Here is a 23,793-nt window from a genome sequence, read left to right on the forward strand (position 1 = left end):
CAGACTTAATAGGTTTTAACAAAATCCAGGTGAAGGAGTCCATCTGGAAGAGCAGGAGAATCTTACGAGCAGCTCTGAGAAATAATTTCCAGAGAGGAAAAAAGACGGGAAACCAGCTGTACCACAGTAAAGAGGAGCTTGGAAATGGATTTCACAAATGGGGAACTTAACGGATAACCCTGATCTGAAACAGTGGTTTCCAAGTGTTTTGAGACTGTGCGACCTTCTGGCATTTTTCCCCATGCCTTGGAATCCTCAGGCTTTGTCCTACAGGTAATCAAGCTTAAACTGCACTAAATCTTATGATCCTTCGTTTTCCCCATGAGAGCACAGACAAAAACATCATAGAACCTACTTTAGAAATATCTAGTTTGTATTGTTCTGACTGTGAGACTTGAGGGACACCACTCTGAAAGTTTAAGAGAAACTGTTCCTTATTCCTGCAGAATTTGCTCTGGTTTATGTGCAGAGCTGCAGGGTCACACCTGTGGCCCGGGACAGTTCCACTTAGCATGTGTGAGTACTCAGTAACATATAGGCATGCTTTTTATAGAGCCCTTGTGTTCCCAAATTGGCTTTAGGTTTGAAACCCTAAGCTTCAGGATGAAAAAAGACCCAAGCACTGTGTCCCTGCTAATAATAGGGATCACCTTCCCAGGCCTGCAGGAGACGAGAGAGCTACGAATGGATGGCTCTGACTATAGAGAAATCCAAAAGGCAGAGGAAGACTGCAGCCTGAACAAGCAAATCTGCTGAGGCTCCTGCTTGCCCACCTGGCACGCTCCACCGCACCCCTCGGCACTCCCAAGAATCACCTACCGTCCCCTCAACTCATTCACACAAGGGACACTTATGTGATTCCACAAAGGCACACGGGAGCTGGCGTTCAGAGCTCACTGCATAAGATGAAGACACACATTAGCTCCTTAAAGGGAAATTTTAGAAGTTTACGGCTAAAATCTAACACAATTCTAAAATGATTCTTGAATAAGAATGCACTGTGGCTTTACAGAATCTGGGATTTTTCTATTAAAATCCTACCACCAAACAGCTGTGAAAATAAACCAGCCCTCCTTCATGGGCTTCCTCCAAGTGTGGGACCACCCCAATACCTGCTGTCTTAGGCAACTGTTTATTCTAGATACATTAGCTTAGCATCGAGGGGACAGATCCACAAGAATGAACTTCTTGTTCATACTCCTTTGACAACATGGAGATTAGGATTAAGAGGCAAGTGGGGAAGAAGGAATGTAATTGTCAACTTTCTAGGTAAGAAGAGTAGTGGTGGTTCAGTGGTAGAAGTCTTGCCTTCCATGCTGAAGACGCGGGTTTGATTCCCAGCCAATGTACCTCATGTGCAGCCACCACCTATCTCTCAGTGGAGGCCTGCCTATTGCTGGGATGCTGCTGCAGAGGGTTCAGCAGAGCTTCCAGACTAAGATGGACTAGGAAGAAAGGCCTGGTGATCTACTTCCAAAAATCAGCCAATGAAAACCCTCTGGATCACAACGGTCCAATCTGAAACCAATCCTAGGGATGGCGCTGGACCAGGAATTGTTTCATTCCATTATGCATGTGGTCGCCACGAGCCGGGGGCCAACTCGACAGCAACTAACAAAAACAACAGCCAAAGCCTAGTGATTTAGGTATAGAAACAGCTAAGGGAGAATTTCAGTAGATTTTTCATGTGGAATGTGTATAAAATCTCTTATTCACAGGTTCCATCACTCCCATGCAGAAATAATGAATCCCAAGTGAAGTTCGACACATCTTTTTATGTACAAACGGTTACCAATACAGATGGAGTTATTTTCTTTTCATAAATATCTTGCAGCAAATCCTCTAAAAGAGATGTGAATAAAAACTACCTCTCAGCATAATCAGCCTGTCCTTCCCCAAAAGTGTTAACTTCCCGAGATCCTATTCTTAGCCAAACACTTGTGGGGCCTCCTGGGGAGAACAGGAACAATTTGGGACCTAGGCGAGAGCCCTCCCATCTCCCCAGAGAGTGGAGGTGACTCGAAGGTCATCTGTTGCCCAGGACCTGGGAGTGATTAAACTGTTTCTTCCCAAGACTTGGGCCTTCTTTGTCAAGCTGCTGATTAAGCAGCCTCTCTGTTTCCTGGCAGCAGCCCAGAGGGAGGGAGGAAAGAAACCTACAATAGTGTGAGGAAGTAAAAAACTCTGGGTATTTTGATAAAAAACACTCGGTAATCAATGTGACCCGGCAAAGCCAATGTATCAAATTCACCAGAGGGAAAATGGGTAATTCAGCATTCCAGAATCTACAACGACAAGCCTTGCTTAAGGAGATAATTACTTAGCACCAATTTCTCTCTCTTGGGTAATTTTTCCTCTCTTTCGAGCCCGTGGCTGTGATCACCACTGTCGAAGCACAGCTCGGCAGTACTTTTAAATCAGTCACGCAGCTGGGCGTGAAGGGAGCGCAGTAACACACAACAAATAGCGCGTCGAAACCGAAACGCAACTCTCCTGGAGGCTCATCCTGACGCGGGGTAAAAACGAGCCACCCCATGGTCTCTTCCTGGGCTTTCTGCTCGGCTAGCCAGGCCTTTACTCAAAGCGGCGGAGGTGGTTGTACAGCGACTGCACGTAGGTGAAGACACACATGGGATCCGGCTTGCGGCCCATCACCATCATATCTTCCACCTCGATGAGGCGCTCACAGTTTGCCAGGTTCCTGAAACACAGAAGCCCCCATTAGAACGACAGTCCCAGCATCCAGGCGGGCCCAAGGGCCCAAAAGGGCAGTCATCACCATCCCAAGAACACAACCCAGCCTGGAGGCAGAGCTTCCCACCCAGTGCCAATCAACACAAACTTAGGCTTTCAAAGCTCTACCGACTTCCAATAAACCTGGTAGATCCAGAGTCCCTCAGTCTGATGCAGTGTTTCCCACACCCCCACATCCATGAACACCTCTACAATTCACATTTTAAAATGTATTTTAAAGACTTACTTTATTTACATTTAAGTAAAAATTAAATTTAAGCAGGAAAAAAAATTAAACCTATTCACGGAAAATCAGTTATCAACTATCAGAACAAAACTACTAAAGCAAAAAAATTCTTTCACATACTTCCTAAAACGGTGTTTTTTAAACCTTTTTTACCATGACCCACAGTAAGGAAGACATTTTTCATCACGATTCAACTCACACATACGTGTATGTGGAAATACAATGTCACAAAAATACTTACCCTTAGTCTAACGTTATTTTCTCTGTAATATTTCATTTTTGTGTCTCCCTTCCTATTTTTTTTTTTTTTTAATGCTGGCCATGAACCACTAAATTGATTTTACGATCTACTTATGGATCATAACTTGCATTTTGAAAAATTGCCTAAAACCATGCTGGGAATCTCCAGGGCACCACGTGTGCCCCGCGCTCTGGGGAACGCTGATTTCACTCTCAGCCCGGTGGTGTGGACGCACGTGCAAACCAGAGAGAAAGCTACTCCTTCCGGCCTTCCCAGCTCAAGGTCATCAGGCTTCAAGGCCTCACAGAGGCAGGAAGGTGAGCGTTACCAGGTGAGACACAGGGTACCACACGTCAGCACTGAGTCTTGACGTAACAGCAGACTTTTTCTGGAATTCCAAGTAAGGCACCCCTATATCCTCTGGCTGTTTGCTCACAGTATGCCTGGCACCCCTGGGTGCCAGATGTAGCTGGCCTGCCATGATCAGGCACACCGAAAGGGCAAAAAAATGTCTGCACTTAATTCTGATGGTCTCAAAGTCCTTTCTTCAACAGCGATGTGTACTTTTGTAGTTCCAGGGGTCCTCAGTCTTTTCTTTTCCCCCCATATCAATAAGTGCATGACTTTAGGGTTCAAATCCCACCTCCATCCCTTCTTAGCTGTATGACTTTGAGCAAGACATGTAACCTCTCTGGACCTCAGTTTCCTCTGCTGGAAAATGGGCACTATCTATCTCCCAGGGCGGTGTGAGGATTAAACGAGCTAATGCATGCAGATCAGCAGCCGCGGTGCCTGGTATACAGGAAGAGCTCAATAAATGGTAGAAATCCCTAATGTTGCTGTTCTGGTTATCGTGCCTCACTTTAAGAAGCAGAGGGGTCACTGCAGAGCAGGGCAAAGGGAGGAAACAAATTTAAATCTAAACGTTGTTGCTAGCTGCTGTTGTGTCGGCGCTGACTCATAGTGACTCGATGCACAAGGGGATGAAACGCTGCCCGGTCCTGAGCCAGCCCATGATCAGTTGGGGACCACTGTGCTCCACAGGGTTTACATTCGCTGATATTCAGAAGTAGATCACCAGGCCTTTCTTCCTAGTCTGTCTTAGTCTGGAAGCTCCACTGACAACTGTTCAGCATCACAGCAACATTTGCACCTCCACTGACAGTCGGGCGGTGGGTGCATATGGGGTACACTGGCTGGGAATCAAACCCAGGTCTCCCACACGGAAGGCAAGAATTCTACCACTAAACCACCAATGCCCCCACTCTATCTAAACATCTGGGTTTCAATCCCTGCTCTGTCAGTATCTTTCTGCGCCCATTTCCTCATCAGAAAAATCAGAACACCCCCACTGCTCTCCCTCCCATCGGGCTGCCCCAGAGAGCCCAGCCAGAGGGGAGGACTCAGCCAGCAGTCAAGGGGCTCCCCTGACCCACCCCAGAGGTGGTGAGCCTGTTCAGCACAGATTCCACACCATTTTCTACCAGGACACAGCACAGGGGCCGCCCAAGTCCCAGCTGGCTCCCTGGCCAGCATGCTCCAGAGACAAAGCCCGTAATGTTAGCATGGGGCCCTGCTCGGCAGTGCTGGCTGGACGCCAGACCTCCTATCAGAAACCAAATGTCAGAGCGAAATGGAGACATCTGTCACAGATCCTATCACCGCCTCCCCTTGGGGGTTGGAGTGGGCAGCCTGTAATGGAATCCAAAGGCCCCGTGGGGTGAGGAGTGGGTATGGCCCAATTAGCGGGCACCCTCTCTCCCCAGGACAGGCAGTGCAGGGTTCGGGTCACTCTGACAAGGGCAGATGTGCAAAGGAGCTTTGTCAACAGTGAAGGGTTGAACGTCTGAGTTCTTGCAAGAGGCCGGGGACCTGAGCTCACCTTCCTGAGATATCACTGCCTCTGGGGCCTGCTCCTGACCCGTGGCACAGGGAGAATACCTTCCCACCTGTCCTCCCTCACTGGGCTGCTGTCTGGAGGATCCCAAGGTGTATGAGGAGGCTGTGTCCGTGTTAACAAGCCATGCCCAGGTTATTGCCGCTGTCCACAATGGCCTCAGAGTTCCCCAACGTGAAATAAGAATACATTTGAACCCTAGAACCTCAGCCCAGGAAGAGAACTTAAATGCTACCCAGTCCAAACAGCACCTCCATCAGAGGCACCATCACCACCAACTATGATGGAGGTAACCCCAACTCATGGCGACCCCATGTGCATCAGAGTAGAACTGTGCTCCACAGCATTTGCAATGGCTGATTTTTTCAGAAGTAGATCACCAGGCCTTTCTTCTGAGGCACCTCCGGGTAGACTTGAACTGCCAACCTTTTGGTTACCAGCTGAGCACGTTAACTGTTTGCACTACCCAGAAACTCCATCAGAAGCATCAGTCACCTCTATAAAGTCCCTGTCTCGGCTTGCCCCTCTCCAGGGATGGGGACCTAATTTCTTCTAAGTCAAACGAACAAATAAACAAACCCATTGCCATTGAGTCAACTCCAACTCACGGTGACCTTACAGGACACAGTAGAACTGCCCCGCAGGGTTTCCAAGGAACAGCTGATGGATTTGAACTGCTGACCTTTTGGTTAGTAGCCAAGCTCTTAACCACTGTGCCATCAGGGACCCAGTTAATTTCTTCTAAGGACAGTCCAAATCCCTCTGCAGATGGCTCTGGCCATGAGAAAGCTTTCCTTTTGTTTCTTATACTATTTTGCTCTTTGTACTTTCTACCTATTGGTCCCCCGGGGCTATCCTCAGGCTAATTTTTCCCCCACAAAACAGCCCTTTCAGTGTCTGAAGAGAACTCGAATAGCCAAGTCTTTCCCTGAAGTTAAATCTCTCTGGCTCCTTAACTGTTTCTTCAGAGACTACCTGGGACCCTCCCTCGGAGCTGGCTCTGGTTTCTCCCGAGCCCTCTTCACGGGGGCACCCAAAATTGCTGGTGTTTTCCAGGTGTGGTCCAGCCTATGCAGAGGACAGCGAGCTGACCCCCTTCTTCATTCTCGAGGCTGCATTTATGCTCCAAGTAATGACCCCTGGCCCTGCCCAGGCCGCAAGGCTTTGTGATCAGGGTGGTAGTCAGGATAAGAGCTAAGGCCCTGCCTGGTGTCACCCTCTTCTACCCAGACAGGAAGCCTGGGGCAAGGCACTGCCTTCCCCAGCAAGCAACCAGGGGACTGGGCCACCACCCACCCCAGCTGCAGCTTCTATGGCTTAGCACCCCACCCCCATTATTTCTACCTTAAGCAGTCAGGAGTGTGGAGGTTCCTGAGGAGGGGGACACAGCGTGCAGCCTCCCATCATCCTCTAGCTCCTCCTCTTCTCCCCCAATGCCCCCTCTGTCCCTCATCCCCTCTCCCATTACTGTTGTCAGCTGTCACCGAGTCGGCCCCCGACTCATGGTGACCCCAGGCACAATGAAATGAAATGTTTCCTAGGCCTGTACCATCCCCACGATGATTGGCTGCAGATAGGACTGTTGGGACCCATAGGTTTTCAGGCACATTCTCCCTCCAACATAGAGAGCAGCTTCCCTCTCTCTGAGGCCATAGCACTGTCCCCACCCAGACCCTCAGGGACCCTGGCCTTCCACCCCAGACAATCACAGTAGCTTCTTCCTGCAAAGAAAGAACACTGCCTCAGAGATACTCTGGGGCCAGTGATGACAATCAGGACAAGGTTCCTAGAAGCTGCAGATACAGGCTGCACTAAACTCAGGAGGGCTGAATCGGGCAAGAGGAAAATGCATATTAGCATTCGCTTTTATAACAATATTTAAGTCTCCAAATATTAGAGGCCCCAAACGCCATTTTTTTCAACTGCTTTTGTAAAAATGATACAAACTTATTTCAAATAATTCAAACCACACAGAAAAGTCCCAGGAAGAAAGTACACATCACTTCAAATCCCCTGGCACAGCGAAAAGCAGGGTTAACATTTGCCAACTACCATTTTTAAATGAATCTACTTAAAAGGGTTTTCTCCTCCTTCTGCATATTGTGATCTTCAGCTACCACAGGGTTGGCCTGTAAGGGAGGAGGTGTTTGGAGGAGGGGGTTATTTTTATTTTTTTTTAAGCCTTCTCTAAATGCAGATCAGGATGCCAGGGCTCGGAGTACAGCCTCTGTCTGGTTTTAGACGGAGACACGTGGGTACTACAAATAGCCTGGAAGCCCGCGGCTGCGCTGTAACCCGAGAGCAGGGCACATTCCCCACAGGGCAAGCGGGAGCCTCAGGCCCCACGTCCACTGGCTTGCCTGGGCCCTGGGCAACATGTGGGGAGGAGGTGCAGGGGTCAAGCATCCCTTCCAGCTCCTTCCATCAAAGGGGCGGGCCCTCCCGCCTTCCAGGAGGGGAACACCTGTCGGCAAGAGGGGAGCTGGGTTTGCTGTCAACACTGCATCACTCACACAGATTATGCCGAAGGGACTCTTTGGGGACATAAAGCACTGGGGGAAGGGGGAATATAAACCACTTTACCCCCACAGGTTTCTGGCACATCTTTCTGCTTTTACAGCACGGCTGCATGGAAGGGTCTTGAAGGTTTCCTTCTGGACGCAAAGTGGACCCATGGTTTGGGGGACCAGCCTGCTCTTTTTCCTTCCAAAGGTTGTGCCTTCATCAGACCCCAGGGTCCTCTCATCCCACAACCTCAAACTGCCTTTCTTAGCTCTGCTCAGCTGCCTGTGTGGCTCCTGGTAGCTTCCGACAGCACCACATGTCTGCTTTGCTTTTGCTGGCAATATTAAGAAATAATCTGTCTAAGATGTGAATAACCAGTGTTTTCAAGCAGGTGTCTCTGTGCTTTCTTCTTTCTAGCTTTTCTAACCATCCTCTTGTCCAAGAAACTAGTGATCCAAGCTACTACCTCCCAGGAGGACCCGGGCAGGCAAGGCCATCCCCTCAGCCCTCTCCCCCACCAACCTTCAAGACAATCTCATGTACCCATGAGGGGAGGTACCTTCCCAGACTCTAAGCAAGCCCCGCCCCCCACAGGCCTGCTGTGCCCCTCTTCCCTGCCCCTTGAGTCAGCAGAAAAGCAAGAACACATCTCAGCAGCCACATCTAACCACCCTCCCCTCCTCAGCCGGGAGCAGGCTCAGGCCACAGGGAGGCAGGGCCAAGTTTCTTACCCCCGCTGTTTTCTCTGAGGAGGAAGAAGGCAAAACCTGGACCAGCCCCCACCACCCCCACCAGGTTGGAAATAGAAGAAACATCTGTTTGGAGTCCGGAGGCTCCGTGAACTCAAATCTTGTGCTGGGAAAACGCGGCCTTAAATTGCTCCAGCTCTGGCTGCCAAGGGAAGCTGTGTTCCCTGCGAGCTGAGGAGCAGGGCCACTGCCCTGCGGCCCAGGGCCTCACTGCCCCTGCCATGGCCCAGGACCCAGGGTTAAGGGTGACCAGGAGGCCAGGGTGTGAGCTGGCACCACTTGGCCCATTGGGCCTACACAGTAAAGAACTCTGTGTACAAGGTATGGCCTCCCCTGGCTTGAGGGGTGCTGGGGTGCCCATGTCAGAGCCCTGGCCCCGTGTACTCGAGGTCTGATTCTGACCGTCACCGTGCCTGTCTTCCAGCAGCTGGGCCTCCTCCTCGTGACCACCCCCACCCCAACATCGCTCCGTTCCCCTTGGCTCCACTTCTCCTCGGTCGGGATCCAGTTGCATAACACACTCCGCTCAAAGCTGTTTCTGCAATTAGGATGAAAGCTAGTCCCAGGCAGCCAAGAAAGAGAAGGCATTTAAAGTATACAAGGAGTTCTTATGACCCCAAGAGGGCTGAGAAGCCGAGCGCGCCATTCGAGACAACACAACAGGGGCAATGCTGAGATTCCAAAAAATCAGGTGAGGAGCTCCAAGCCAATGTCTGGATTCTGCCTCCAGAGCTGGAGTTGCTGCTCCGGAGAGGGGCAGCCTCCTCTGATCAGGGCCAGACTTGCGTTATGAAGTGTGGGTCTCATAACCCGCTGGCTCTGCCTCCTTCCCTGGCCAGGCTCAGGGCCTGGCGTGGGGGGCAGGGGCTGGGGTAGAAGTGGTCAGGCCGGGAACGAAGTGGGGAGTGCAGGAGAGCCCAGAGAGGACACTCGGTGCTCAGGGAGACCCTGTCCTACTGCTCCTCCCACCCTATCTGTGGCTAGTCTCCCAGTCAGCTCACCAGAGGCCGAGCAACCAGCAAAGAAGACAGGCAAACCAGGAACAGAGCCCAGCTCCACCACGGAGTGCTATGTGACCTGAGCAAACCCTACCCCCTCTCTAGGCCTCAGTCTCCCCATCTGTACACGGTACACAGACTGCATGGCCTCAGGCCTCTCAGCTCTGTGATCAGCTGCCCCCTGCCCTCCTTTCATGGGCTCCCGCACCAGGGCAGCAGTCTGGCTCAGGGGCTGGGCTGGGAGCACTGGCTCTCAGGACCCGCCATACTCACTCAGCCATGCTGAAGGCCAACTCGAAGTTCTTCTGCCGCTGCGTGGGACTCAGCGTGTTGTAGTCGAAGGCGTCAGGGAAGAAGGAGTGCACCAGGGCGCAAAAGGCCATCCCATCACTCCAGCTGGAGGAGAAATTCTGCAGGTCCACGTGCTGCAGGCAAGGCGGCATCAGTGGTGGGGGTGCCGGGTGGGCCCCTGAGAGCAGCTCCTGCCCCAGCTCCACCCACCCAACGGGCCTCCACCAGCGGATCCTCCCAGCCCCTCCAGAGGCCCACCACCCACCCACCTCAGCAGAAAACCATCACCTACCAGGTGCACTAGTCTGCCCAGGCCCGGATAAGGGATCCCTGGGATTTCTATGCCACAACAGCCCAGTACCGACCTGAAGGCTCATACTGTCTAGCTCCCACCCCTTCCCCCTGCCTCTGGGGATCCTGCCAATACCTGGCCAGGGGGCCCAGTAGCAGGTGCAGGACCCAGGCTCACCTGGTAACCGCGAGTCTTGTTGCGACACCATTCGAGCAGGATCTGCTTGATGCTGCTGGCGCTGGCCACACCAAAGCTCTGAGAGCGCTTCAGCTTCGCCCGCGTCTCGCCCTTTCCCCTGTGGACAGACGCAGGCCTGCTGGGGCGGCCGCTCTGGCTCCATCGCCTCGAGAGGCTGGGAGTGCCAGCCTGGCCAGGGGGTTCCCGCACCACCAGGAGGATCCCCCTGCTCTGTTCACCCGGGGGAGACACCATTGGTTTGCAGCTCCCCTGCCTGCACGGCCCCCACTGTACCAGCGACACAGCTGCCTTTGATGGTATCTGGCAGGACCCTCCAGCCCCTGCTAGCCTTCTAGGTCCCATGTTTAGGTCCCACACTGGGAATCAGGGGCCACCTGGAAACCCTGGGACAGACAGCCTGAGCCTGCATGGCCCTAAGCCACTGCTTAAATTGTCCTCTCTGCTGGGATACCTTTTCTTCATTCCCCCCTTCCATCCATTCCCTTCATCCCACCCTCCCATCCCTTCCCTTCATCCCACCCTCCCATCCCCATCCCTTCATCCCACCCTTCCATCCCTTCCCTTCATCCCACCCTTCCATCCCCTTCCCTTCATCCCACCCTTCCATTCCTTCCCTTCATCCCACCCTTGTCCTCCTTCCCTTCACCCTACCCTCCTCCAGAGCCTCATTCATAAGGCCTCCATCCCCAGTAGCTCTTTGCTAGCCACAATGGGCAATTTCCTCCCCTAGACCTCAAGAACACTCCCTAATGGCCAAGATAAGGTCATCTGGGGTCAGTGCAGACATTCCTGGGTCTGCCTCCCTCACTAGAGTAAGTGCCTCAGGAGCAGGAACTGGCCGGTCGACTGCATCATCACACCAGGCTGGGCCTCAACCCTGTGCACAACAGATGTCAATGCCCCACACGGACAGGACTGCACACATGTGCAAAGGCAGGCTGTAGTCCAAGGCCCCCCATCTCTAGTGGCAGGGCTTGAGGTCTGGGGTGGGCCAGAGCACACTAGAGTCTGGGCCACTAGAGGAGTCACCTCTGCAGACTATGGGCAAGTCCCAGCTCTAGCCAGGAGTACCAACTGGCTGCCCTCTGATCTCCCAAGTCAGGCCCAGAACTAAAGGAGCTACAGTCCATGAGGAACGACTGTGGGTGTGAGGGCGGCCTGGGGCATCAGGGACACAGGAGTCTGGGGGGCCTCTTGGAATGGGGGGAGAAGACAGGGCTCTCACCAGGCACTGCGTGCTCCCTGCCCCATAGCTCTTTTCTCCCACCACTGGGGCCACATGAACTTCAGCCCACCCTGTGGCCCAGCCCTGACTTTGTGTCTTGCCAGAGAGGCCCAGTCACGGGAAATGGGCCCTGAGGAACAGGACAGGGCCCAGACTTGCTATGCTGAGTCTGCCTGACTCCAGGCTGGATCTGGGCCTGGGTCTGAGCCTACTCAGGGGAGGGGGGGTGCTGGGCTACTCTGGGGGTTCTGGGCCAGGGCTGGGGGTAAGCATCCATACTTCCCCGCTGTATCCTGTTCCCACTTCTCAAACAACGCCTTCCGGGCCTGTGCCCCTGAGGTGCGAGGCAGCGTCTGCGACCTCACCAGCTCCCTGCGACGCTCCCCTTGGTGATGGGCCTGAGTCGTGGCTGGTGGTTGCGGGGACCTGGGTGACTGGGGTGGTGTCACCAGAGGGGGGCTGAGGAAAGAACCACTTAGTCAGGAACAAAGACCCAGCCTTTGCCAGCTCACACAGGCCCAAGGGCCTGCCACGCCAAACGCCGAGCCACACTGCCTGAGCCACCCCACTAAACAGAGAGTGCTTGAAATCAGGGGGACGGGCTGCATCCACGACCGGGGGTGGGGGTGCATCGCAATGACCTTCAGAAAGGAAACAGCACTTGGTCCAGTCTCCAACCAGCCCGGCAGGTTTTCCGAACTGAGCAGGCTGTCCCAAAGAACAGGTCTCTCTCAAGGCCGGGGGAGTGGGCACCTCTCTGGGCACAATCACCCCTTGGTAGGTGCCGATGGCTGGGGTGGGCAAGGGGTACCCCCCACCCAGGCAGAGGTATACCCAGAGCCAGCCCCACCAGGACTAAGCCTCCCTCCTCCGCCACCACTAGATAAGAACTCCTTTGTTCTCGCCCGGGCAAAAGTTTGCCAGAAGGTCACAATTCCTCTTTCATTAAAAGAAAAAAAAGCCAAGCCATCCCACCACCAGCAACACAGCCCAGCTGGCCCAGGCGAGCAGGCGGACACCACAGGCCAGCAAGGAGGCCTGTGTCACAAGGAAACCCCTGCTGACCTGCTCCAACCCCGCAGCTTTTCCAGGTACCTCCTTAGTCCCCGGGCAGGAAGGAACCCAGCCTCCGAGGGCCCCCAGCCGACTGAGATGCAGCAAGGGCAAAGTGGGAACCCTCCTATCCTTCTTCCTCCAATCTTTTGACAGGCTTGCTTTGAAGGGTCCATAAAGAAGCCAGCCTGGAGCCTTATTTCTCCAAGCAAAACTACAACAGTGCCTGCTGCCTCATTTCCCCACTCAAACCCGACCCACAACCCTACTGCCTGAGTTCCCACAGCCCAGCCCCAGGCCCTCCATGGAGGCCCCAATCCAAGGAGGGTGCCCACTCCTGGGGTCAGCACAGGGAGCGCCCCGTAGGGTCCAAGGCCAAGCAGAGAAGCCACCTGAGGAGCGACGACCCCAAGGAGCCATAGGTCAGAGGTCAGGGGTCCAGACTCACCTGTTGTTGCCCCTGCCCGCCGTCGCTGCCCCATAGCCTGAACTCGACCACGTGAAAGTGGAGTTCTTCTCTGCAGGACACCAGGAAGGAGAGAAAGAGCAATCCTTGGCCTCAGGGAAGGCCAGCCCAGCCTCTTGTCTCTGACCTGGCCTACCCCTCCACCCAGCATCAGTCCCACTGATGGGCAGGCACCCTAGGCTAAGCTGGAAGCCCAACAGCCCCACCCCAGGATGTGGCCCTGAGGCCAGAACACAGGCCTAAGGGATCCTAGGGGAGGGGGCTGTACCACGATGTGCAGGGCAAGAGGCTACCTTCTAACCCAGCTTGGACCTGTCACAAAAGCCGCTGCCATCTCCCCTGTGGGATGAAGTTATTTCACAGTGCCTCTGGGAGAGGAGTTGGGAAGGGTGGGCCCCATTTGATAGGGCAAGCAGGCTAAGGTCACAGGGACAGTCACAGCTGGGGCTGGGGTTTCCTGAGTCTCCGGCCCTCCTCCACCCAGCCCTGCTCTCCCCATCAGACCCCGAGATGGGTCTGTCCCCCGTCCACACTCTCCTTCATACCACTCGGGCTGGGGGTCCAGGGTTTGGTGGTCTCACTGGGGCTCGGGGTGAGGCCCCCCAGGACAGCAGCAGATGTGGGCGATAGAGCCGAGGTCTCCCCAGAGAACCTCTCGGAGACTCGGGTGACGGCAGTGACTGGCTGGTGGGGCAGCCGCAAGGAGAGGCTCACGGGGCGAGGCTTGGGGGGCTCTGATGCCGGGAAGGTTTGGGCAGTCTCAGGGGGCCCATCGCCTGGACCTGAAACATTGACCCGCGGTAGGTGCGGGGGGGAGGGGGGGTCAGCCATGGCATCCATCAGGGACTCAGAACCCCCCAGGGGGGTTTAGCCTCCCTGAGCCCTCCTCCACCTCCTCCAGGGAGGCCTCCCTGACTGCTGACATCTTCTCCAACTTCCCATGTAGCTGGGCTCAATAAATATCAGTTGGCTTGTCAGCCTGCTGTCTACCCTATTCAGTGCTTGGGCAATTCCCCAGCCTCTGCTTGCATTCCTCCATAAATGAGGAAGCTCACCCCCTTCCAAGATTTCCCATTTCCCAGTGTCTACAAAGTTCTACTTCACCCTGAATGAGATTGTTCTGCTGGTGGCCTCTGTGCCCTTCAGGGTTAAGGCCAAGGGATGGCATGGCATAGATGCAGGGCCAAGCCCTGAGCCCAAACCTACCCAGCCACCCTCTTCTGCCCTCGGCCTCTACCTGCCCCTGGCTGGTGCCCATTCTCGACGATGCACGAGTTTGAGGTTCTTCTCATCTCCGACTCAATGGGCTCGTCATGATCCACACTCTACAGAGACACAGACACCACTGAGGCCCAGGTCAACCTCAAAACAACTCTCCAAAGCCCCTCCTGGTTCTGGCAGAGATGAAAAAACAGCCCCGAACAAGGCGAGGGGGTGGTGGTGGTGTAGTGCTGGGGTAAGGTCACACTGTAAGCTGGGGTAGACACAGCCTCAGCTGCTGAGCCCCCAGAATCCTGCCAGGCAAAGAGCCCTGCTTGGCTTGATGCAGAGTCCAGAAAGGTCAGAAACAAAGGTCAAGCCTGAGGGTTCCCAAAGAGTGCACCAGGCTGCCCTACCTCTTCCCCTTGGCTGAACCCGACAACCGAGGCCAGGGGTAGGGGGAGCCTGGCCCCCTGTCCATCCCAATGGGGCCCGGCCGACATGGCTGCCTGCGTGGGAGCAGCAGGTACTCATTGACACAAAGTCCTCCTGGGCCCACGATGAGCAATGGTGCCTCCTCACACCACTGGATAAAGGGGGACAAGATTTACCTGATGTCCAGAGTGCAGGGGCCTGACGGGCTCCTGCAGCCTTCATCCCCGCATGGGCTCCATGTAGCCCCCATCCCCCAATGGGGTCCTGCAGCCCCCATCCCCCCATGGGCTCCATGTAGCCCCCATCCCCCCACGGGCTCCTGCAGCCCCCATCCCTTCATGGGCTCCAGCAACCCCCATCCCCCTATAGGCTCCAGCAGCCCCCATCCCTTGACAGGTTCCATGCAGGCCCCCTAATGGGCTCCATGCAGCCCTGCATCCTAGGCCCACAAGGCCACTGTGGCAGTAGGTGGGGTGGGCAGGGAAGAGAGTGAGGGCAAGACCAAGGGCCAGTGGGGTAGCCTGGGGTACCAGAAGGTATCCTGGCAATGCCACCAACCCACCGTGTGACCAGGGCAGGACGTGCCCCTCTGGGTCTCAGTTGGCCTGTTGGAGGAATGGGAACAGGCCATGCAAGTGCCACTTGGGTATCTACCAAGTGCCAGGCCCTTTTCCTGCACATGCCACACAGACGAGGCATGCCACGTCTGTCCTCCAAGTAGGTGCTACCAGCCCCGTTTTACAGACAGCAGCCGAGGACTCAGACAGGAGAGGTGTGCTGCCCAAGGTTACATCCTACAGTGAGAAACAGCCAGGTTTGCAGCCAGGGTGGATGTCCTCTACCTTGGTCCTGCTCTCCTCACAGTGAGACGGGTGTGGGGGCTCAGAGTATCTGAGGCTGTGGGGTCCACCCGGCAAGGAGGCACAAAGGTAGACCCCTACCCCAGGTTGTGGCTGAGAGCCCCTGGTGAGTGGCTTGAGAGGCTGGCTGTACCTCTCCCTAGACACCTCCAGGTTGGCCCCCTCGTCCACAAGGTTCCTAGACAGACCTCAGCCCATCCTGAGCCCCAGATGCTCAGCTCCTGGTGCAACCAGCACAAGAGGACCCACCCTGCCATGGAGGGAGTCAGTCTGGTGGGGGGGGGGGGGCCAGATGGGCACGAAGCCAGCATGAGGGTGCCCCAGACAGACTGCAGCTAGCCCAGGCAGATCAGGAGTGCCTGAGTCAAGTTGGGGTCAGCCAGTTGGACAAGGAGGTGAGGCCATTCCCAACAGAGCGACCAGCAGCTGAAAAAGCAGAGGCATCAGGGCACAAGGCCTTCTGATCACACACAACTGGGACACTGGTGGCAGGCAGCCCATGGCCAGAGACACATCATCCAGCAGCCCAAAGTGCCGGCCCCAAGAGCTTGGACTTGACTCCTTGGACAAGAAGGAGCTGAACGTCATTAGCTCTGTGTTTTAGAAATATCCTTCAGAAGTCAGCAAGGGAGTGGTGTAGAAGAAGGAGACCAAATGGCAAATCACCTCACCAATACTGGGACCTAGGAGAAAAGATGGGGCAGTGGAAAGGCCAAGGGCAAGAAGGACTTAAGACAGCTAGAAGAGAAATGAATCCAGCAGTGACAGCGAGTGGATGTGGAGGGAAGGGAGGATGGCCAGCTAAGCCCTGAGTAATCTAGGGGTGGAGGGCAGAAGCAGGTTTTGTGGGGAAAACAAGGATTTCTGTGTTGGACATGATGAGTGTCAGGTCCCCCGGGTGATCTCAGAGCCGAGGTCCGGAGGTAATAAATATTTCAGTCTGAAGTTTAAGAGGAAAGAAGGGGCAAATGACAGACACAGGAGTCATGGTGTCCAACTGGCTCCTGAAGCCCAGGAGGTGAAGCACTGGCTTGGGACTAAGTGGGGGCTTGGGATGAGGCACTGAGGAGATCCCACATTTAAGGAACAGGGAGCAGAGGGGGTACTTTCAGGGGAGAATGAGAAGGGGCAGCCCGAGAGGCAGGGAGAAAACCAGAGGAATGTAGAGAACATCAGGGAAGAAAGTGTATCAAGATGGCAAGTGTGTTAGCAGCATCCAGAGTGACCGGGGTCAAGGCAAAGAAAGTCAAGATCTAAAAAGCGCCCACTGGGTTTAGCAGAGGTCACTAGTGATGGCTGTAGGACTAAGTCGAAGGTGGGGTGGGGGTAGGAGATGGGCTGGTGGAGAAGATGGGGAGAAAGGAGGTGACACTGGACCTAGATAAGAATGAGTCACCTTAGCCCTGAGGAGACAGGAGGTGGGAGGAAAGGGGTTTGAGGGGTTTTTCCAGATGGGGGATGGGAGAACACATTTACAGGCTGAAAGGAAGGCTCTAGCAGGGTAGAGGGACCAACAATGGGGCAGGGTCCCTCGGGAGGCAAGAGAGAATGGGACCGAGAGCCTGGGGAGAGCCCGGCCTTGGTGAGGAGGCAGGCCGACCCCTCAACTTCTAACTCAGGAGGATGGAGGGGAAGGGGCCAGGCCTACTCACAGGAATGCTCAAAACGGGTGTAGGGCACCCGCCTATACCCCAGAAAGGGGAGGACACCCCTTGAGCCACACTGTGGCCAACTTGGAGCCACACGGGGAGGAGAACCAACCAGACCATCCCAGGCCCTAGCCCCCTCCTGTCACCAGGGTTGTCTCTGCCCTGGGGTCTCCCATGTACCCCCACCCATCCCACTCTGGTCTGACAGGTTCCACAGGTCCAGACGGGCCTGGAGGGACAGGCTGATGGCAAAACCATGTTCTTAGGAATGTGGGTCTATGGGGGCCCCCACAGACACCTATCTCTGCAATTTGCAAGCCCCCAGCCCCCATGAAGCCCCAGGGGACCAGATGCCACAACCAGACCGGAAATAGGTTCTGGACCAGCTGGATTCCTGCCAAGGGGTCTCCAGCAAAGGGAGGGTGGGAAGGGGCTGGGGATAACTCCGGCTGGGAGGCCAAACTGTGCCTGGGGTATGGGGTCTGACTCCCAGGTGCCCCCTGCCCCTCCTTCCACCCACCCCCGAGACTAAGACCACTCCTCAACCAGGGAAAGGGCTCTGCCCACACCTAGGCCCATGGCCAGCAAAGACGCAAAGGCTACAGACAGCACCCTCCAACCCATCATTACACAGCTGGGGGGTGCCCCTAGGGTCAGACCATGGCTAAGGGCAAAGTCAGAGTCAAAGTTTGGGGTCAGGGTCTCCTACCCCAACCCAGGGCTCTGTCCACCAAGCTCTCTGGTCTTTCAGAGGGCAGAGAGGACAGCTGAAGACACGCCTGTCTCCCAGGACCTGGGTCAGGTAGGCCCTGGCCTCCACTGGACCTGTCTTAACCACATGAGGGGGAGGAAAAGGGGTGACTTCCCCAGCTAGACTTTCCAGAACGCAGAGCCCTTAAATCAAGGAACCAGGTTGGGCTAAGCTGGAGCAAGCACTCCTCCCAGTCCCCAGGTCCACCCGTGGGGGGCTCTGGTATATTCTCCCTATGGCCCAGAGACTTCCACTGGTGTAGGGCAGCCTGCCTCAGCCCCAGGGAAGGGAGCAGGGAGGTGCCTCTGTGTGCTGGGCTTGGAGAGAAATCACTAGAGAGCCCCAGGGATGGGACAGGTCCTGTCTTGAGCTGGCTCTAGTACCTCGAAGATTCCATCTGGCTTTAAGAAGGGGGAAGGTCCTCCACAAGGGAGCCCAGGCCTGGGAACATGGGGGAGGGGAGCAGGGAAGGAGGCGGGGGATGAGATAAGTCTGATTTCAGGGACTCCAGGAGACGGAACCCTCTTGCAGGGAAGTTTTCAAACATTTTTGATGAGGGGAAAGAACAGCACTTCAGCTCTCCCTAGTGCTGCCTGACCCCATGCAGGCTTATCCATGGACACGGGAGCCCGCGCAGTGCCCGGCACAGCCCACGCGGGCCAGCACCGCAGTCTACGACATTGAACACAGCGGTCCAGCCTCCTCCGCTCACACCACAGTTTTAAAGGACTCAATTCAAACTTCTCCCCAAAGCATTTAACTCTGTTATCGCACAGTGTGTCTGGGAAAGGAAGGCAGATAAGGCGAGTCTGGTTTCTTTCACCGTCGGGCCTCCGACTCAGGTCCTGGCAGTTGTTCCTGAGGGACCCGGTGGCTCCAGCTCAGCCGAGGACAACACATCCAGGGAATGGCCTCCTGGGCTCCGGCCTGGCCTCAGGCTGCCCCATGCACCTCAGGCAGCCAGCTGGTTCCCTGCTCCTGCTGGACCACGGCTGTGGCTGCAGGGACGCTCCAAATGAATGGACATCTACTAAAGTTATAATTACCCAGCCCACAAGGCGCGAGGGGCCAACAAGTCCAGACCATTTCCCTCCATTTTTTATTGTCAGTTGCCATTGAGTCGATTCCAGCTCACAGAGGCCCCATGTGTGTCAGAGTAGAGCTACACTCCATAGGGTTTTTAAGGCTGTGAATTTTCAGAAGTAGTTTGTCAGGCCTTCCTTCAAGGCACCTGTGGGTGGACTCCAACCTCCAACCTTTCAGTTAATAGTCAAGTGCTCAACCATTTGTGCCACCCAGGGACTCCCGTCTCCCTTTAGATACAGGCAAACTGAAGTCCAGCAGGGGGGAGATGCACCCAAGGCCTCACAGCACATGCATCCAAAGCTAGCTCTTGTCTGCTCCAAGGTCTCTGGCCTCCTACAGGGAGTCCTTCTTGTTGACGCCCACTGCACGCCCTGCCTGCCTGCCCCAGAGCTTCCCTGACCATCCTCTGTCTCTCCATGACCCAGCATGGCATGACTGAAGTGTGTACACTTGACCAGCCTTTGCTACACTGAGTTCAGGGCACATCTGCATGCTGAATACAACCCACCCCAAGCCCTGCAGTCCTTACTTGGAAACCTCAGGAAGCCAATGGGTCGAAACAACTCTGGCTCTCACGGCCTGTAACAGAAGGGCAGTGTGATTCCAGCCTCCACAATGCCTGACCACAAACCATGTGGCACGGCCACCACTGGCCCGTGTGCACGGGGTGAGACTGTCACACACAGACCCTGCTATGGCACAGGCACTGGAGCATGTGAGGCTGGGAAACAGCAGCCCCAGCGGCCTGCTGTGACTCTCGGTCCATTGCCCACACTCCCGTCTTGTCCCAGAGCCCTAATTCCTCATTCGTGACCAAACACCCGATCACATGCTGCCAGTCACAGTGCATGAGCCGAAAAGTGAGGGTGGCTCCAGGAAGCCCCCTGCATTGCTAGAAAATGGCTCGGAGCCTATCAGTACTCCTGAGAGGGTGGGCTGCAGAGGAAGTGGGGACCAAAGCTTCCAGGGTCAGGCAGGGGGACACTGTCTGGGGCCCAGGGAGCTGGCACTCGGTGCAGGGGTGGGGGTGGGGGTGGGAGGGCAGCAGAGCCTTGGATCCAGCTGGAGACCTTGACCAGCTCAACCCACAATCCTCACCTATACTTGCTGCTTCACCTCTTCTCAGCCCTGAGAGGCCTTTCTGGAATCCACAACCAACTCCCCAACAGGGTCTTCATTCTCATCCCCCACCGACTTCAACATCCCTTCTTCCAAAGGGGCTCCTCCTCTGGCAGCTCCATGGCCTGGTTTTAGTTTCCTTCAGACTCCTCGGCCCCTACCCCAGCTCCTGCTCATCCTCTCCTTCCGCACAACTGCCCTGGAAGACCTCACCCACTCCACGCCTTCCACAGCCGTCCCTGCCCTCAGATCTCCCTAACCTCCAGCCTGAACCTCTCTCTGGCACGCCAGAGCCAGGAATCTATCTGCTCTGGGCCACCTCTACCCGATGACCCACAAGCCCCTCACGCTTAACACAACCCAAACTGAAGCTGGCCTCTCCTCCCAGATCTGCAACCTCCTCTTTCTGCCTCCATTCTCATATCCAAAGACTACCAAGTCCTGCTGACACCATCCCAGTCCCCAACTTCACTCCATCCCCATGCCACTGCCGCTGCTCAGACCTATCCTTCCTCCCCAGACCTTCACAACTAAGTGACCCTGTGTCCTACCTCACCTTACCTGTTGTTCACCCTGAGGGATCTGGCCAAACACAAGGAGGACCCTGTCCCTCCCCTGCCCAGCTCCCCCTCTCTCACCACCCCCACAACCAAGAGGACTAGCTCACCCCAAGTGAATAAAAGTTACATGACTGGAGAGAATCCTCTCACATATGTACATGTGTATATATGTGTGTACATATATATATGTATGTATATGTATATGTGTGTGTTGTGGATTGAATTGTGTACCCCCAAAATAGGTGTTGGAATCCTAATCCTTATACCTGTGGATACCCTGGTGGCACAGGGTTTAAGAGCTACAGCTGCTAACCAAAAGGTTGGCAGTTTGAATCCACCAGCCGCACCTTGGAAACGCTATGGGGCAGTTCTACTCTGTCCTTTAGGGTCACTATGAGTCAGAATTGACTTGACAGCAACGGGTTTGGGTTGGGTTTTTTTTTTTTTTGGTATACCTGTGGATGTAATCCCATTTGGAAATAGAGTTTTCTTTGTTATATTAATGAGGCAATATCAGTGTAGAGTGTGACCTAAACCTAATCACTTCTGAGTTATATAAAGAGTAGATGAGACATGGAAGGAAGCACAAATGGGGGTGGGGGATGGGGAGATCGCTGCCACGTGAGTGAAGATCACCAAGAACTGAGGAAAGCAGGGGCTACAGAAGCTGAAAGAGACAAGGATCTTCCCCTAGAGCTGACAGAGAGAGCCTTTTCCTAGAGCCAGTGCCCTAAATTCAGACTTCTAGTCTCCTGAGCCATGAGAAAATAGATATCTCTTCTTTAAAGCTGCCCACTTGTGGTATCTTCTGTTACAACAGCACTAGATAACTAAGTGTGTAAGTGCTGGGCTACTAACAGAAAGGTCGGTGGTTCGAATCCACCAGCCACTCCGTGGGAGAAAGACATGTCAGTCTGCTTCCCTAAAAGATGACAGCCTTGGAAACTCTATGGGACAGTTCTACTCTGTCCTACAGGGTTGCTGTGAGTCGGAATCAGCTCGAAAGCAACGGGTTTAGTTTGGGTTTTGGATATACCTATACATATATAGGAGTCCTAGTGGTGCAGTGGTTAAGAGCTCGGCTGCTAACCAAAAGGTTGGCAGTTTCAATCCACCAGCCGCTCCTTGGAAACCCGATGGGACAGTTCTCCTCTGTCCTATAGGGTCACTATGAGTCAGAATCGACCCGACGGCAATCGGTATACATATATATGACTCTGAGGTGATTTTTCCTAAAACTTGGGCAGCTGCTTCCATGAGCAGATAAGAAGCAAACAAGTGTTAAACGGTTGCTGCTGTTAGCTGCTGTCTAGTCAGCCCAACTCATAGAGACTCCACGTGTTAAACCAAAGCCTGAGAAACACCCAGTGACAGTTTACTGAGCACACGTGGGTTCGCAGGGATTCCACAGCATGGGCGTGTAGTGTGTCATGCTCACAGCACAGAATTAAGTGTATCCAGATTTCCAGACACTCCACAGTGAGCACTGGGGCACCCAGGAGCTCTGCCACCAGGACAAAGCCCAACTCCTCTGCCCAGCATTCAGCGGCCTTCACAACTCACCCTCCACTCTCACACACATGAGGTTCCACTCTGCCCAGGGAGAACTGTTAGGGTTCCAGACGCCAGGGGTTTCTGAGGCTGCATGCACTGCCCCATCCCACCCCAGTCTCCACCTGCAGCAGCGAGCCCTGAACTCCAGCCCAAAGCCTTCCTTGGACAGCCCCTGGGAAGTCAGGTAAGTAGTCACAGTCCATAACAGCAGCTCCTCAGGCTGTTAGTACTGCTCGGTTGGATCCATCTCCCATCCCGGCTGAGGCCTCCAGGACCAAGGCTTAAGAAGGTCCCTCTCCTCCTGGCCCTGGGGTTGCAGCCCAGGGGATCTGCATGCATGAAGGACTGAACCAAGGAGGGACAGCACGTGCAGACTACTCAGAACAGACCCTGCAAACCCAAGGCCTAGCAGAGGCCCCGCCAGGGTGGAAAATCCCACCTGAGGGCCACTGGACACACTATGGAAATTTGCCAACCTGGACGTGCCACTCTGGGAGGCCCATGCTCAGGGTGGTGACTGGTCTCCTCCAGCCTCTGCCCCACCCCCACCCGGTGAGGGCCTCTCTTTGTCCAGTCACTGAGCCCAGAAATCCAGAGACTGCTCAAGGCCATATTCCGCCTCCCTCCCTCCCTTCACTGTAAGGGGTTTGCCTCCTGAAATGTGGGGTTCCCAGAAGCCACCAGGGCTGCGCTCCCACCCGACTGCACCGCTAAATGCGCGCGCGCGCGCGCACCACCCCCCCCCCCCCCCCACACACACACACACGGGGTGGGGATAGGGGTCGAGTTCTCTCTCTGGGTTAATCAACAACCTGAGCGTCAGGCCTCAGTGAAGCAGCAACGCGGGGGGCGAAGTGAGTGGAGATCAGCTGCTGGCGCTGACCCCTCCAACACCCCGGCGGGGCCCAGGCGGTACTGACCGGTTCAGGGGCCGCGCCTCAGCGCACAAGCCCTTAGTGTCACGGGACATAGAGGAGAGGGGGACAGAACTTGGGGCAAACAAAGCCCAGCTCCAAAGACGGGAAGGGGCCCGAGACAGGTGCAGCGGGCAAGCTAAGACAAGTGCTTCTCTGCCCTCTCCATCTCCAGAGACGTGGCCGAATCCCCCATCATCAAGTCCTAGCGGCCCGATCGAGCACCACCCCCGGCTCAACAGACAGGCACGGACGCACGCACTCCAGAGATGGCGAGGGGATCGGGGGCCGCACCGAAGCGCAGAGTGCCCCACTAGCCCGGTGCACGCGCACATGCACACAAGCCGGTGCGCCGCGCTCCCGCAGCTCACCTGGCTACGGCCCGACAGCGAGAAGGTGGCGTGGCTCGCGAAGCGTGCGGTGCCCAGTCGGGGCGCGCGATCCGGGACCCTGGGTGCGGGCGGGGGACTGGACGTGCCAGGCGTACCGGTCGTGGGGGGCAGCCCGGTTGCCAAGCCCAGCGCCTCCACCTGGAGCGTCAAACGCTCGAGCTGCGCCTGCAGCCGCTGGTTATCGCGCTGCAGCTCGGCTACAGTACGCGCCAGCGGGCCGGCCAGGCGCAGCGCGTCGGCCACACGCCGCTCCACGCCGCGCTGCAGCCCCTGCATATCCTCGTGCAGGGCGCGCACCGCGTCCTCCAGCGCCGCCTCGTAGCGGCCCAGAGCTTCACGCACCGAGCGCGCCTCCTCTGCCTCGGGGGCCGGCTCCAT

At 55.4% G+C, this 23,793-nt stretch overlaps 1 protein-coding gene across 1 annotated transcript; it reads right to left on the reverse strand.

The window, feature by feature from the left end:
• Positions 1-2,574: 2,574 nt before the first annotated feature.
• Positions 2,575-23,793, reverse strand: SMTNL2 (smoothelin like 2). The gene is made up of 8 exons (XM_004376120.1): positions 23,395-23,793; positions 14,133-14,220; positions 13,441-13,677; positions 12,878-12,947; positions 11,656-11,835; positions 10,131-10,248; positions 9,644-9,795; positions 2,575-2,701 (listed from the first exon to the last, which is right to left on the reverse strand). The coding sequence occupies exons 1-8, from the start codon at positions 23,791-23,793 to the stop codon at positions 2,575-2,577; spliced, it is 1,371 nt and encodes a 456-aa protein (XP_004376177.1).

Source organism: Trichechus manatus, unplaced genomic scaffold, assembly GCF_000243295.1.
Source record: "Trichechus manatus latirostris isolate Lorelei unplaced genomic scaffold, TriManLat1.0 scaffold00040, whole genome shotgun sequence".
Lineage (NCBI taxonomy): Eukaryota > Metazoa > Chordata > Mammalia > Sirenia > Trichechidae > Trichechus > Trichechus manatus.